We start from the raw sequence: 14,620 nt of genomic DNA, 5'->3' as shown, positions 1-14,620 counted from the left end.
GAAAACATGTGAACATACTTAGTGTATTTTAGATTTCTGGAAGGTTTAAACACGCAAACGCATATACATACAAGCACAAATACTTGAATACAAAACACCTACGTTTGTTCGTATTACAGCCTTAAAGCTTGCTGTAAAAGACGCAAACATACTTTACGATGTTGCTGCCGCTAATGGAGCTGCGCTCCTTTCGACTGATGATTGTTAGCTCTTAAAATGCCATTTGAACGTTTGAAATGCCCTAAAATCGGAGCTTATCGGAGAAATCCGAGTTGTCAAAAATTTTACAGGCGGATGTTTATCGCATTTTTTTCGAATTTATCCGAAAACACGAAGATATAGCATGTATTCAACGTTTGAATTGGAAACTACTTTTATTTAAACGCGACGGGGTCCTGCACCAGGCTCAATCAGTCTCACGTATAGGACCGTTTATGCCATAAATCATTGACCAGAATAAGAAAGAAAAGTGACAAACGCAAGTTAATCTGAGTGTCAAACCTCAAGCGCAGGACGTCAGTAACGATCTCTGAGAGTTCGGTGTATACATATGTGCTGTCAATAAAGTGTACATGAGTTGTTCGTAAACGATGAACTTTTGTTATAAGAATATCAGAATCATTTCATTACATTTCAAAAGTAATAGTACTGTAATGTCACTACTCTCGGCGAGCTGTGATTTGTAGTGTAATTACATATGAAAACTTTGGTATAGTCATTAGTGATGTAATTTGATTACTTGTTAGAAGTAATTTTGCCATCTCTGTCATATCCCTTGCAAAAAACGCCTGCAGGAATTCAATTCAGGCTGTACTGACTTTTCTCCATAGAATGCACTGTGGTTAAATTAAGCGCTTATTGACTTTTTCTGATGAGTTTCAGAAGGATATTGCCACCGTGTTTTTTTTTTAATCTTCTTTTGCATGTCAATTAAACGTGTTTTGTGCGAGTAAAAATTAATTATTGACTAGCTATTGACCGCGTTTAATCGGTTTCAATTTAAACATTTTAGGGGACTGGATATTCAACATTTATTGTATTCAGTCAGAAGCATTTGGTATGCAAGCGTCTTTCGAAATTGTCAAAAATGGTGACTAAATTCCTGCGCTAACGGAGGCTATTGGCGACATTTAATGAAACATGCCACTTAAATAGTGTGTTTTAGAAGCGGTACCCAATTTATATGTATTAACTGCTATCAATGCATTCTATAAGCACTTGCCAGCCATAATGTTGATCATTCGAATTTACTTTGCAGAACTTGAATGAAATTATGTATACCGGCTTCAAGACTTGCCATAGCGATAATTTTTCGTTGCGTGCCCTGATGTTTCATTTCTTCAAAACACATTCAATCCTACGAACAAGGTAAAAAATTCACAGCATATCCACGGGTGAATGATGAAGAGCTTGGGCGAAGCTCCTGAAGCAATCATGGTTACACCGTGAAATCTGCAGTGGTTTCGCCCAGCAGTAATCAAAGTACATCCTCAACGTGACAAACACTGCATATATTTATACAAGAAATTTTATTATTCGTAAGTGGTAGCTAGACGTGGCTTCCGTTCCCCCTTCATTATAACGGCTTTATGGTCGGTGAAGTAATGGATCGGTGATGGATCGTAGTGGGATGTTTGCAAAGACGAAGTAGTGGGCAGTTTGCAAAGGATCGGTGATGGGTCGTAGTGGGATGTTTGCAAAGACGAAGTAGTGGGCACTTTGCAAAGGTGGTTATGTCGGACAACGGAGACGTGACAAGGTTAGACTAAGAGGAGCTTCGCCCCTAAAACTTGGCGAGAAGTGCCAAACTGGGACACGGGCAAACAAGTCACATGAATGACACCCCACATGCACATACACAGTGACGCAGGTTGCCAACAGGTTTTAATTCAGTTTGTAAGTTTCACATGATCTTCGGTGTTCTATCAAGTGTTCAAGCAAAAAAGGAAAGCGTGAATCTATTAATATAATCTTATTTTTTACGAAAACGCCAATAAAGACGAATGCCATTGCCATCTTAGTTGGTGTAGCGCCTATTTCCGAATAACTAGGACGAGTCCTACCTGGAATAAACACAAAAAAGAAAATTTTGTTATAAAAATAAAATAGCTAGAAAACAGGACGGCTTAAACACGTAAACCCCAATAATTACGCAGTTTCGTATTCATAAAACATGCGACGCACAGTGCTTTTTTCAGTTTTCATATTATTTGAAATACAACGTGCCAAGGCAATGAAAATAGTAAACTTGCCTTCAAAATTAACAAAGGCGCGTGGCCTGCAGAGACAGCAAATCCAGAAAATGTTGATCACACCTGAAGGTGACTGCGTCCGTCCCAGCAGCTTTGCCGAAAGGAAGCTGCGAAGGAGTCTTACATGTAAGCTGAGGTGTCCATTTCCGCAGGAAAGTTGCGAGTGCTGGGCCCAATGAACAGCCTGGAAGTTTGTTCTGCAGAAACAAACTTCCATGTGCGTCCACAAGTCCAGCACACGTAGCGATGTTCTAAACAGCTGCGTTGGTAGTCTAGTCGCGCCCACGCTCAACGTTTATAGATACGTTGCCCACGCTGACCACGAAATAAGAACAAGAGATATCATAAAGGGGCATTCAGACGGGGGAGAAATGCTCGGGGAAGACGGGGGGATTGCGGATCACGTGACCGCGATGTCACGGGTTAGCGAGTGGGCGTGACCCCCCCGCGCCTCCTCGGGGGAGACGGGGACCTTTTCCCCGACAGGACAAACGATCCTCCGGCGGTGAGGGATATAGCGAAATTTCAGGCTCTTGTTTGGCCACATTGTTGCACTTGCTCCTGCAGAGAGCGGCAGCGGGTGTACAGTCTGCAGCTCCATGCTCGTCTGCAGCTCGTCAAACGGGTGGTGCAAGCCGCCAGAGTAGTCTAGTAACACTGGTCTCCCCCTCCGTTCGCCTCGTCCGTGTGAGTGGGGTGCATTTGTGGAGACTTCTCGCGAGCTGACGTCACTAGGCTCCGCCTTTATCCCCCGAGCATGCGGAACGGAAGGATACACAATATACTTCACTGAAACGTCCGTCAGGTTATTGCTGAAATAAGTTTCAAATCTTCATAATTGATGACGCAGTATTAACACCCTACAAATTAATCTTTTCTCGCGTTATTTTCTCGTGTAAACAAGGAAAATAGGAGGAGGACGAGGAATGATGAGAATGAGCATAAGCTCCATTATCCTAAAGTTCTATAACATTTTATAAAGCCACTCAATTATTGGCCACTCCCCACAGTGGGTGTGAGCCACAGTTAGAGGTAACCAAAAGCAAGTACGAATGACGCACGCTCGCTCGCGCCGATCTCGAGCTGTAGGAGCCAGTCACAGGAAAAAACATTTCGAATATTTATTCAGAAATTTGAACATTCCTCTAGATTCTGCAAATATTCTTTCCCTTGGGGCGTCTTCTCTGGGCCACAGCAATAGGAACGTTTGCATAGCTGTCTGCGAATTTCTTCGAGACACAAGAAGAGTTCCTTATTAAGTTATTTCCTATTGCAATTTGATATTTTATAATTCTTTTCTCTAATTGATTATTTTCAATATTAAGGTTCTTTTCTCATTCTATTGGCACATAACCAAAGATTCTTATTTTATTTTCAATACTCCCTTGTAGTCCGATTAATTCAATTACTTTTGTCTAAATTCTAAATTTCCATGTAATGTTTACCGCCGGTTTCATGGCCAATCCCCCTTTGTGGGTAAGAGCCAGTAGAAGAGGTTCAAGCAAGCAAGCAAGCAAGCATTGGCAAAAGCGGTCACCAGCGCAGCCGCAATAGCAGCTCCTCGAAGCACAAGGCAGGACTCACGCCGTGCGAGCGCACACCGTACGAGCCATGGAGTTACTGCTCGCGCGTGCTCGCTCGCTACGTCTGCGGTGGGCTTCGAGTCGCTTCCCGCTGTCCCTGCGCTCGGGAACGGGTGGCCACCTGTGCCGTCTCGAAGATGTGCCTCCCGAGCAGCGCAGCAACCCTCACATCCTAACCGGATACCGGCGCTGCCGCAGCCGCTACGAATGCTTCCTGAGCCTGCTGCAATGGCACAACGAGACGGTGAACATCTGGAGCAACCTGCTGGCGCTCGCGTTCCTCCTCGCGCTCCTAGTCCAAGACTACGCCGGGGGCCGCTTCGCGCGTCTTGGCGCGGGACTCGGTCAACGAGCCCTGGTCACCGCCATGACGCTCTCGAACGCCGCCATGTTGCTACTGTCGTCCGTCTACCACACGCTCAACTGCACGGCCGAGGCCCGCGCCTGGTACCGGCTCGACTTCGCCGGCGCCTGGCTCAGCGTCGTCACCTACGTCGTGGGATTCACGGCGCTCCAGTTTCGCGGCCTCTGGCGCGTGGCGCACGTCGTGGGCGCCGTCTTCGCCGCCGCCCCGTCGTTCGTGCTCGCCGCGTCGTCCCGCTACGTACACCAGCGCCACGACGCGGCCAGGGTCAGAGCCGTGGGCTGGTTCGCGCTCTACAGCCTGCTGCCACTGACGCACTACGCCTTTCTCTACGGCAACCCTGAGCTCGTGGCCCGCACGCTGCCCGGTCACGTGGCCGTGCTCTTGGTTCTGGCCTTCTCGCTGTGCGTCTTCGTGACGAAGTTTCCCGAGCGGAGGTGGCCGGGCAAAGTGGACTACCTGGGCTCGAGCCATCAGATTTGGCACGTGGGCGTCGGCATCTGCGTACTCCTGGCGCACAAGATACAGTTAGCCTACGTGACGCCACTCTAGCCAACCTGCCGTAACCGCCACTTCGACGAACGGCGTTTTCTCGGCGCATGCGTGCATGGAGGAATCTCCATGCATGCTTGTGAGAGCGGTCGCGGTAGACATTTTGTGATCTCCTACGTATGCGCGAACTCTCCTACGTATGCGCGAAGTGCTCCGTTTTGCTTGGAAGGCCAGAGCAGGAGGCGATGATGCTGACTCTCCTTCGGCAAAAACTGTATAGCAGCGTCTAGATTGTTGCGTACGTCACGGCCCCGCAATGAACAATTAGCTTACTGTCACTAACTTGTTTCAAATATATATATATGAGCAATAGTCTTTCAAGCGATACTGAATATCAAAGCACGTCCACCTGTTATTCCGAGACTAACTCGACGTATCGGACTGGCAGGTTGACTTCAAATCTTTTAACGGCTACATATATATTATGGATAATCTAACAGAAATTCTTAATGATATATATTGAGTTGCTCCACCAATATCTCGGGTATATATTAATACAGCGCGTTGCTGAAGATTCTGGCAGTACACTGTTGTCCTGCCCTGACTTCAAGAAAACTGGATCAGTTCGGCTGTATGAAAGTTAGCATGTGCAAAATGCCGATAGGGTCGGTTAACACTCATGAAACACAAAACCTCTATAAAACGTCTTTGAAACGTTTCAAATGCTCTATATAACACGTTTTACAGAGGTTTTGTGTTTCATGGGCAGTGTGACTTTTCTTTCGCGGTTACTCACTGTGATATATCCGTGGCTTCAACCACGTCCTCGCGGAATTTCAAGTGTGCGATTCCTCCTTTTCTTTTACAGCAGAGCTGTTAAGGTCGAAGATGGCCGGGTGTGGTTGATAGAAAATGATCATCATCATGAACCGGCACGCGCCATCTTCGTCCTCTCCTTCATCACCTTCCTTTTCTGCTTCGCTACCGGATGACGTGGGCCGATTTGTCCGGCGAGTGATGCGATGTACTTCATGGTCGAGAGAGCGAGTACAGAGTGAAAGGAATAAATAGAAGGAAAGAGTGAGAAATTCTTGGCGAAAAAAAATTTAGCCGAGGCGAGGTTCGAACCCGCGTATCCACGATCCGAGGGCGAGCGTCCTAACCACTCGGTTATCCAGGCACCTTTTTTTTTCTTTATATTTAGAGACATTGGCTATCCAGGCACGCTGGAAGAGCAGAGCCTAGTATAGTATAGTGCAGCAAGGTGATGGGAAAGGGACGTGAGGGTGAGGAGGTGAGATTAGAGCGTTGCGAGGAGGAAAAGGAGGATGGGAGAACAAGTACAGAGGGAGAGATAGAAAGAAATAAGCAGCATACCCAGAAATTTGTTTCGAGGAGGGGGTGTACATAAAATGTGCACAACTCATGTACATAAAATATACATGAGTCGTATAGGAATGATGAACTTTTGTTAAATGGATTTCAAGATCATTTCATTGCTTTTCAAAAGTAATAGTAGAGTTATCAAAGTGATCTAATGTCATTACTTTCCACCAGCTGCAATTTGTAACGTAATGTAACTATGCACTTAGATTTTATTCAATTAATAACGTAATTTAATTACTTTTCAAGAGTAATTTTGCCACCTCTGTCATGTCTTAATTCCCAAGCTACCTCTTGTCCACATAAAACTCTATAATTTTAAAGCTGTGATTTTTCTCCTGTTCTTTATACCGCTTCAGTTCTCAATTCGAGGGACAATTGGGGCTTCCCGCGTCATTTAAACTTTTCATCGGTTCTGAACATCGCGAAGTATCGCCTATCCCCATCTTTCATAAGTTTATTCGTATAAAATAAGCCGTGAAGCACTGTTGTCGATACCTCATTTTTATTTCCCTTCTTCTGGCATGTGGTTCACCAGCGGGACAACCATTCAGTAAAAGGTGCTGATGATGAAAATAACGTACAATTTCGTGAACAGGTATGACGGAGAAGGAAGCACTGCGTTCATCGATTACATCGCTTTTTATTCAACTTTCTTTTCACCTACGTCTTTTCCGCAGTCACCTGCGTCCCTCGGAAAACGGTGAACCTTAAATTTGAACACTTCCTGGAGGTTGTAGGCGACATTGTCGATCTTATTGTGTGCATACATTGGTAAAATACTGTCCCGCTTAAGATTACGACAACTTTCACAAAGTGTTCTGCATACACACTTTCTAATCGCGTGGCGTCATGGGTGCGGGTTATTAACGTACACGGTGCTCCAATATGGCGGCTTTGATGACGTCAAGGCCGCATAACCACGTGGCTGTAAACCTGCTTCAACGAGATAACGACGCCCGCCCCTGCAACGTTATTGGGTTCTGTGCCTAGATAACGAAAGAACCTGCATGTGACGTACTGATAGCGCCAACGTGACGTCACAAGCTTCGCGTCCCGCCATGTTGGTGCCCCAACGTTGCTGTCAACGTTACTAGTAACGTTGGTTGCTGTTTCAGTGAGATCAGTGAAAGCCATCTACAGGCTCTTCACAGCAGATGGAGGTGACCTCACGATCTCTGGCAGTATACACCATTTATGCAGGAATGCAAATTATACGATGGCACAGGCGTCCCGATACAGCGCACGATATAGTTTGTTTGGCACTAATACACTGCTGGCAGAGGGCACTGTCGCTCCAGTCTTTTTGTAACATATAAACGCCACTGCCACCACCTGGTGCTGGAGTTCATGAGTGTTTCAGAAGATGAATTACTGTTATGAGGAACACGACTGCACAGAGAATGTACGGTGGACCTGCTGACCGTGCTTTGAGCGTTACAGGGACACGAGCGAAGGAAATGGTCTAAAGAATATTAGTCGGAGGACACGTCCCACTACATTATCTGTGTTGAGGGCATGATGCACAACTAGTGGCTATATAGGTTAGCGTAGAGTTAGAGCCCAGATTGCCCTATGGACCGAGAGATGCGGCAAGTTGGACAGTAGCCGCGGCTACTAGGTCGATATAAGCGCACGCAGTTTTTCTAGTGGCACAAAGCGTAATTGCGATTGTTTGGAATGTCAAAAAAAATGATTATGCGATAAATAGTTAGTGGCCGTCGACAACGTGCAAGAGCCCGCTGCTATATATAGTGCTGTCCTTCTTTATCGCAGCCTGATCAGCGTTTGTTGTGACGTACCTCGATCAGGCTCTATATAGCCCAAAAACGTGGACTCCAAGATAACAGGTAGACCTCGATGCTCCTACTAACCGAAGGGGGAGTATATGGCAGGATAAGAGCTGATATGGTGTAGCGCGCAGCCCAAAGAAAGAGAATGACAATTCCTATCGAAAACGTTTATACGTGAATGCTTCGCTACTTCGCAGCTTAAAAAACGTATCGGTCTAAACAGCTTAAACCGAATTAACCATTCAAATGCAGTATTGTTGACAAGCTATACACACTGCACTGCACTTAGCAAGAACTACTGGCCACTGCCCAAGTCGTGCGTGCCTCCTGGATCGACGCTATATGTGGGTGTCAAGGACAGATCTTGCGATTGAGGTCTTGCGCGTTCTATATATATAAACTCAAACAGCGAGTTGGAGTTGTGTGCAGTGTTTAATATATCTGTGTACCGATTAAACCTTTACGACGTATTCTGAAAATATGAAACTACAGGCTCTTGGCAATGCATGCATTGTCACGTCGTTCACCTAGAAGCACCCTCAGTGGTGCACTAAATCATTCACATTAATAATATTAGTTAAATTAAACTAAAGGTGTTTCTCCACATACTCTGGCCCCGCATCTGTCTGTGTCAAATTACCCATAACTTCAAAAGCAACGTTGAGAGAATGCAGCGCATATATCTCTTTAAAAAATGAGTCTGTCTATAGTTTACGTATTCTTGCGCGGCTTTCTTGCAAGCTACGGCGCGAACACGTGACGTGCTGCACGCGCGAAAATGCCCATTATAGTCAAACAGCATGTCAGTATACGTCACGGTTCCTGCAGGTTGAGTTGATGATGAAGTCCGCGGGATAGCTGGTTAGGCGGCGTGTAGAGTTGTGCGAGGTGCTGTGTTGCGGCTATTTTGTCAACCGGGTGGTACTACGTGTGGTGCGCGCGTGTGGCATTGATGACTTCTTAGTTGAGGGCGTGCGTCAGGCGCTTGGCGTCGCTGAGGGCGCCGATGGAACGTCGGGAACGTCCGTGCCGTCCACGTCGTCGGCCGGTGATGGAGGCCCCCGTACTACGCCGTCCACTGAACCTGCGATACGTATAGATGCAACCACGATAAGAGGAAGTCCGGTTGAGCGCCGACATCATAACACAGGACCGTGGTTCCGTAATTTTATGGCCTTGATCCATCGCGTCAAAGCGCCTCTTTCGTTACTTTCGCTGCAGTACTCCGGTGTCATGGAAAAAAAGCATACTAAAATTTGGAAGGAGCTACTGCTGTGCACCACACGATAGTTCATCATCATCAATTCTACACTTACTATTTTAAACAATCGCGAAATATAGAACGACGACACAAGCATAGAGGGGCGAAGATGTAATAATAATAATAATAATAATAATATCAGGGGTTTTACGTGCCGAAACCACAATATGATTATGAGCCACACTGTGGTGGAGGGCTCCGGAAATTTTTACCATCTGGTGTTCTTTAACGTGCACTGACATCACGCACTACACGGGCCCCTAGCATTTCGCCTCCATCGAAATGTTACCCCCGCGGCGGGAATCGAACCAGTAACTTTCGGGTCAACAGCCGAGTATACCGTAACCATTGTACCACCGATGCGGACGAATGAAGATGCAGTGTTCAGATGATTGACTGAAGAAAATTTATTTCGGTGACAAACTCGGTTACCTAAAATTAGAACATATGCGGCAACATGTGTCCAAAAATATATATGGTGTTGACAGGCATATGGCGCGGTTGTCAACATACTATAGAAGACAATAACGACACCTGAAATTAAAGAGAGTAATGAACATAATTTCTAAAAAAAGTTATGTCGATGGCTGAGCTCCTGCTTCGGTCATGCACCTGACTCGCTAAGGTGGAAAGCCAACCGCGAATTCGTGATTGGCTATCATTCTAAACAGATTTCCTTTTTAAGTCGCAATGAAAAATTACACGGCCAGCGGTGTTGCCCTGTATAGGTGGCAATACACAATGCTTTTCAATTGGCATCACGTACACAGCTTGCAGTCGTTTGTACGTTCAGTTTTGAATATATGTGACAAGACACCTGCGATCTCGCTGGGAGCGCGCGTGAGCTGCTATTGTACGCACCTTTTGCGTACACACTTTTTGTGTCAGTGGTGCATACTTTTATTTTGTACACCCTGCATTAGTATACACTCTAAGAAAAAAGAAGAAGTACCTGCGAATCTTTTTGGGTGAGTATTGACTTACCACATATATAACTCCCTTTACAGATATACGTTAACTCCCTCTTGGGAGAGTCGCGTCTCCCGGCACTCTCCAAAAAAAAGTATAGTGATCTTCAAAAGAGAGTTAGCGTCTATCTTTAAAAGGAGTTATATATGTGGCATGTCAGAACTCACCAAAAGTAGCAACAAGTACTCTTCTCTTTTTTTAAAGGGACACTAAAAAGCAAAGCGATTTTTCTCATATTAGTAAAGTACTCTTCGCGATACCAAAAACACCACGCTTGCGGCGAGAAGACGCTTAGTAAGCGAGAAAACGCGCAAAAGCAAAATATGCGTGGCGACGCCACCTTGAAGTTTCCGCACCATTGCCCGTGACGTCACATGTTTTGACGGCGCCTACTAGGGACTACGTAGTTCCTAATCGGTAAAAATGAAGTACATTGTCCTCTGAGGTGCTGAGCCAATGGCGCCAAAATGCGATAAGTACGCTTAGAATAACAGAGAGCTGAGCTAGTTGGTAAGTATTCATTCTAAAAAGACAGGGCGTGCAAACAAGGACACAAGAAAGAAGTCAGGACACCACAAACGCCGACTAACAACTGAAGAGACGCACAACGGCTGAAAAGAAAGAAGGCACGAAAACTTATCTCCTTAACTTAACTTCGCCTGTTGCATGGGCATGCGCAGATAAGTTTTCGTGCCTTCTTTCTTTTCAGCCGTTGTGCGTCTCTTCAGTTGTTAGTCGGCGTTTGTGGTGTCCTGACTTCTTTCTTGTGTCCTTGTTTGCACGCCCTGTCTTTTTAGAATGCGATAAGTACGCTTTGAAATCCGTGACGTCACGCGAGGAGATTTCGGCGTGAAATTTAAAAATGAAACATTGAAATTGATTTTCTCCTCTATTAATACCTATGATGGCGATGTTAACGGCATTAGAGTTCTCAGAGCACAATTTATCGATCTAAACCAATTGTTTCTCTTTAGCGTCCCTTTAAGATTGTACGGGTGGTGCGTTCGACACTGAAGGACATCAGCAGACACTCGGTAAGTGGTACGGTATAGTGGCAGCAAAAAAAAGCAGTGTTAACTGAACCTAAACACACCCTATATGTAGTAGAGAGGGTGCAAAAGTGCGCATATACACCCACCTCCGGACAGTAATAGTGACGCCTGGTCCTCGCAGTAGCTTGGCCTGCTGCAGGTGTAGTAGCACTTGCGGCGGTTGCAGTTGTCCAGGAAGCAGATGTAGTTGCAGTCGCGACCATTGCCGCCAGGCCGTCCGGGCGGCGGGTACTGTTGCGCCGACGAAAGCGCCACCACCAGGAGAACCACCACCAACAGAGCCGCGGCGAGGGAAGTTCTGGACGTCATTTCGTTTTCCCCTTTCTGCACGATCGAGTTACCGTAACCATGGTGAATACACAATACCGTGACGTCAACGCTTCATCAGTTAACGTCGAGTGTGTACCAGGGCCGTACCCAGGAATTTTTTTCGGGGGCTGTTTGCGTGTAGAACGGCTAACTTTGTTAGCTCGGTCGCTGTGAGGGTGTGCAAGTATTTTAGTGTCACCCGAAAAGTTAAAGCACGAAAAAATTTCGGGGGGTGTCAGAACCCCCTCAACCACCCCTTAGTTACGGCCCTGGTGTGTACTGTCGTCAGCTTTTCACACCGTTGGGGGACATAACTGTTGTTTTTTCCAAGTCGCTTATGTATAAGTGAAATGCTATGTAAGACCGTAGGTGCACGCAAACATGCGTAGCCATGACCCTGAGCACCAAAAAAATAACGTGAAAGGTCCGAGTACTGAGTAATAGAGCACTGCACGGGCCCGGGCCGGCCCGAAAGCCCGGGCCCGGCCCGGCCCGAGGGCCGTCCGAAGCGTTTTCCGGCGGGCCCGGGCTGGGCTCGGGCTTGAAAGTGCGGGCCCGGGCTTGAAGCCGCGGGCCTGGGCCGGGCCCGGGCTTGAGGCTGCGGGCCGGGCCGGACTCGGACCCGCTCATTAAAAGGCGTAAGTCGGGCCTTCGAGCACACGCGAATGTTATGCATTCCATGGTCTAAGGTATACTGTGCCAAGCTGAAGTGACACGTGTATATATATATATATATATATATATATATATATATATATATATATATATATATATATATATATATATATATATATATATATATATATATATATATATATATATATATATTAACAGCACTAACAATGGGCCAGATCCAGATCACGGTTGTTCCCATGGGAGGCATAGAGATTTCGGTCTTGTATTCGAGGTTGACACATACGATACATTTCATTTATATTCCTTGGTATTATGTGCCAAAACCACGATATGTTTACGACGCACGCCGTAGTGGCACCGGATTAATTTCGACCACCTTGAGTTCTCTAACGTGCACCTAAAGATAAGTATATAGACGGGTGTTCTTGGATTTCGCCCCCACCAAATTGCGGCCGCCGCGGCCGCGGGAATCGCACCCGCGTCCTAGGACTTAACAGCGAAACAGCTTAACCGCTGAGCTACCACCGTGGGCAAAGCAACATTTCGATGCATGTACACACCGGATTTTCCGTCCGATCGTCCGCTACAAAGCGCACGGCATCATTAATAATCATCATCAACAACTAATATCCTCTAGCGGGCCCGGGTTGGGACTGGTCATGAACAAGCGCGCCCTGGATTAGTTTAATAATGAACGCCCGGGCCGGGCCCGGGCTTCGAACGACGGGCCCGGGCCGGGCTCGGGCTGGGTACGGTCAATTACGCCCGGGCCCGGGCCGGGCTCGGGCTGGGTTCGGTCATGTACGCCCGGGCCCGGGCCGGGCCCGCGCTTGGAACCACGGGCCCGGGCTGGGCTCGGGCTTCATAAAGCGGGCCCGGGCCGGGCCCGGGCCGTAAAATCCGGCCCGTGCAGTGCTCTACTGAGTAAACTAATGGGGCAGAATTAGCGCCCCCTTTTAGATATCTCCCCCCCCCCCCCCCCTGCGCGCACGCCTATGTGCCATATGCGTGTTCATTCATGGGACGATAGAGGCTTGAAATTATGAAAAAATCGTTTCGCAGAACATGTGCCCACGTCTATGATTGCTCGAGCTATACGATTTAAAAAGGCAGTTCACTCGCGCTTTACGTTCGCGTCTACGTGGGACAATGTGTACGAAATTGGTCGAATTTTTGTAAGAGCTGACTCGAATAATAATACAGAATCACTTCGAACTGCTAAATCACGTTAACAGGAGAATAATTATGAAACCTCGGTGTTTATCGCCGAGATGAAAGCGCTTTTGGTACAGTCGGCGTCAAACATTTAAATACTGCTATTGGTCTGAGGAAACTTAGAATTCCCCAGCAACCAATGGCTGTATTCGGTCGAAATGCACAGTACTTGTTGTTAGCGTGTCTTAGAGTAGGCCGGAAATCAAAATTCAAGGCTGCCTGCTGTAGCAGCGGCAATATTCAACTTCTTCTTGCGTCTCGTGGTCTCTTAAACTTCTGACGCCGACTGCACATGCAAAATCATTTTGTCCTCTCCACTGCCCGCTCTTCTGCATGCAAAAAAATTCTTTCTCAACATTCTATAAAAAAAAAATCGCGTTCAGTTTCCATAGCACTTCGTCGTGCTTCTAGAAAAAGAAAAGTATCGCAATTTCCGTTGAATAGATTTGTGAGGATCCCGCCTGTAAGAGACGACCTTCAGTCATACCGAGGCAAGCTCACCTGTTGCCCCCTCCGGAGTTGTGCACTGGGATGGTGACCGAACGCTGGTGAGCTCAGCTATAAATAGCTCACCTCTTCTCTAACCTCCTCCTCCTCCATCCTTTCTCCCTCCCTCACTGACCAGTCGCATTGCCCGGGCAGCGGTCGAGGCGAAATTTAAAACGATAAAAGAAGAGCAGCGGCGATGGACGCTTCAAGATGCGGAGAGGAGACGGACTCGCAAGTCCCTTGGCAGGAAAGTGGCCGCGCCGCTGCTCCCTGCTCGTCCGGCAGAGCTTTGACATCAGACGTCGCAGTGACCCCTTCAGCTATCGGACAGCGCTTCCGGCTATGCATCTCCAGAGAGAAAGACCGGTTCCCACCCCTTCGCGGCCGGACTCCATGGGATGGTGCAGGGGGGGGGGGGGGGTAGTTAAGGCCGCTGCCCCTGCCAGGAAGGGGTTTCTGTGTACTACGCTACAAATACTTTCAAATTCTCGCGGTGGCGGAAACTTTCTCTGATACGCGGTCGCCCAACAGGACCGCCCTTCCCACACCTCGTATTGGCTGATATACGTCGAAAGATGCGCGTGGATAATTGCAGATACGTACAGCGTCCCGCATACTAGAGGAGTTGTGCGGCAGCCTTGGGCCGTGTCGGCATGTTGCGTATATCTAAACCGACGGTCACGTCTCCGCCGCCCAGAGTTCGTCCTCCTCCGTTTGCATTCAGGACGCAGACTGGAAGCAAAGGCGTTGTCTTTTTTTCTATTTCTTTTTTTTACTCTAAAAGTTCGCTTGGTCTCATACGTGATGAAGGGAACGTATACA

General features: G+C 47.2%; 3 protein-coding genes across 3 annotated transcripts in view; 2 read left to right on the top strand and 1 right to left on the bottom strand.

Annotated features, from left to right (window-relative positions):
• LOC119399996 (SUMO-conjugating enzyme UBC9) overlaps nt 1-14,620 on the top strand; it is a 562,334-nt gene that overhangs the window by 537,718 nt on the left and 9,996 nt on the right. The gene's annotated exons all lie outside the window — the stretch shown is intronic.
• On the top strand, nt 3,864-4,755 carry LOC119399053 (progestin and adipoQ receptor family member 3). Its single transcript, XM_037665868.2, has one exon. It carries the CDS (start codon nt 3,864-3,866, stop codon nt 4,749-4,751), a length of 888 nt encoding a protein of 295 aa, XP_037521796.1. The 3' UTR covers nt 4,752-4,755.
• On the bottom strand, nt 8,845-11,461 carry LOC119400905 (uncharacterized). The gene is made up of 2 exons (XM_037667794.2): nt 11,236-11,461; nt 8,845-8,951 (listed from the first exon to the last, which is right to left on the bottom strand). The coding sequence occupies exons 1-2, from the start codon at nt 11,456-11,458 to the stop codon at nt 8,845-8,847; spliced, it is 330 nt and encodes a 109-aa protein (XP_037523722.1). The 5' UTR covers nt 11,459-11,461.

This window comes from Rhipicephalus sanguineus, chromosome 7 (assembly GCF_013339695.2).
Source record: "Rhipicephalus sanguineus isolate Rsan-2018 chromosome 7, BIME_Rsan_1.4, whole genome shotgun sequence".
NCBI lineage: Eukaryota > Metazoa > Arthropoda > Arachnida > Ixodida > Ixodidae > Rhipicephalus > Rhipicephalus sanguineus.
The sequence above is the reverse complement of the archived record's forward strand: the minus strand, read 5'-3'. Positions and strand labels throughout refer to the sequence as shown.

What these genes read in the sequence shown, in the direction of transcription:
- LOC119399053 (XM_037665868.2), top strand. Translation starts at nt 3,864, where the DNA reads ATGGAGTTACTGCTCGCGCGTGCTCGCTCGCTACGTCTGCGGTGGGCT.
- LOC119400905 (XM_037667794.2), bottom strand. Translation starts at nt 11,458, where the DNA reads ATGACGTCCAGAACTTCCCTCGCCGCGGCTCTGTTGGTGGTGGTTCTC. An exon ending in GTCACTATTACTGTCCGGAG is followed by an intron (nt 8,952 to 11,235) that starts GTGGGTGTATAT and finishes TACGTATCGCAG; the next exon opens with GTTCAGTGGACGGCGTAGTA.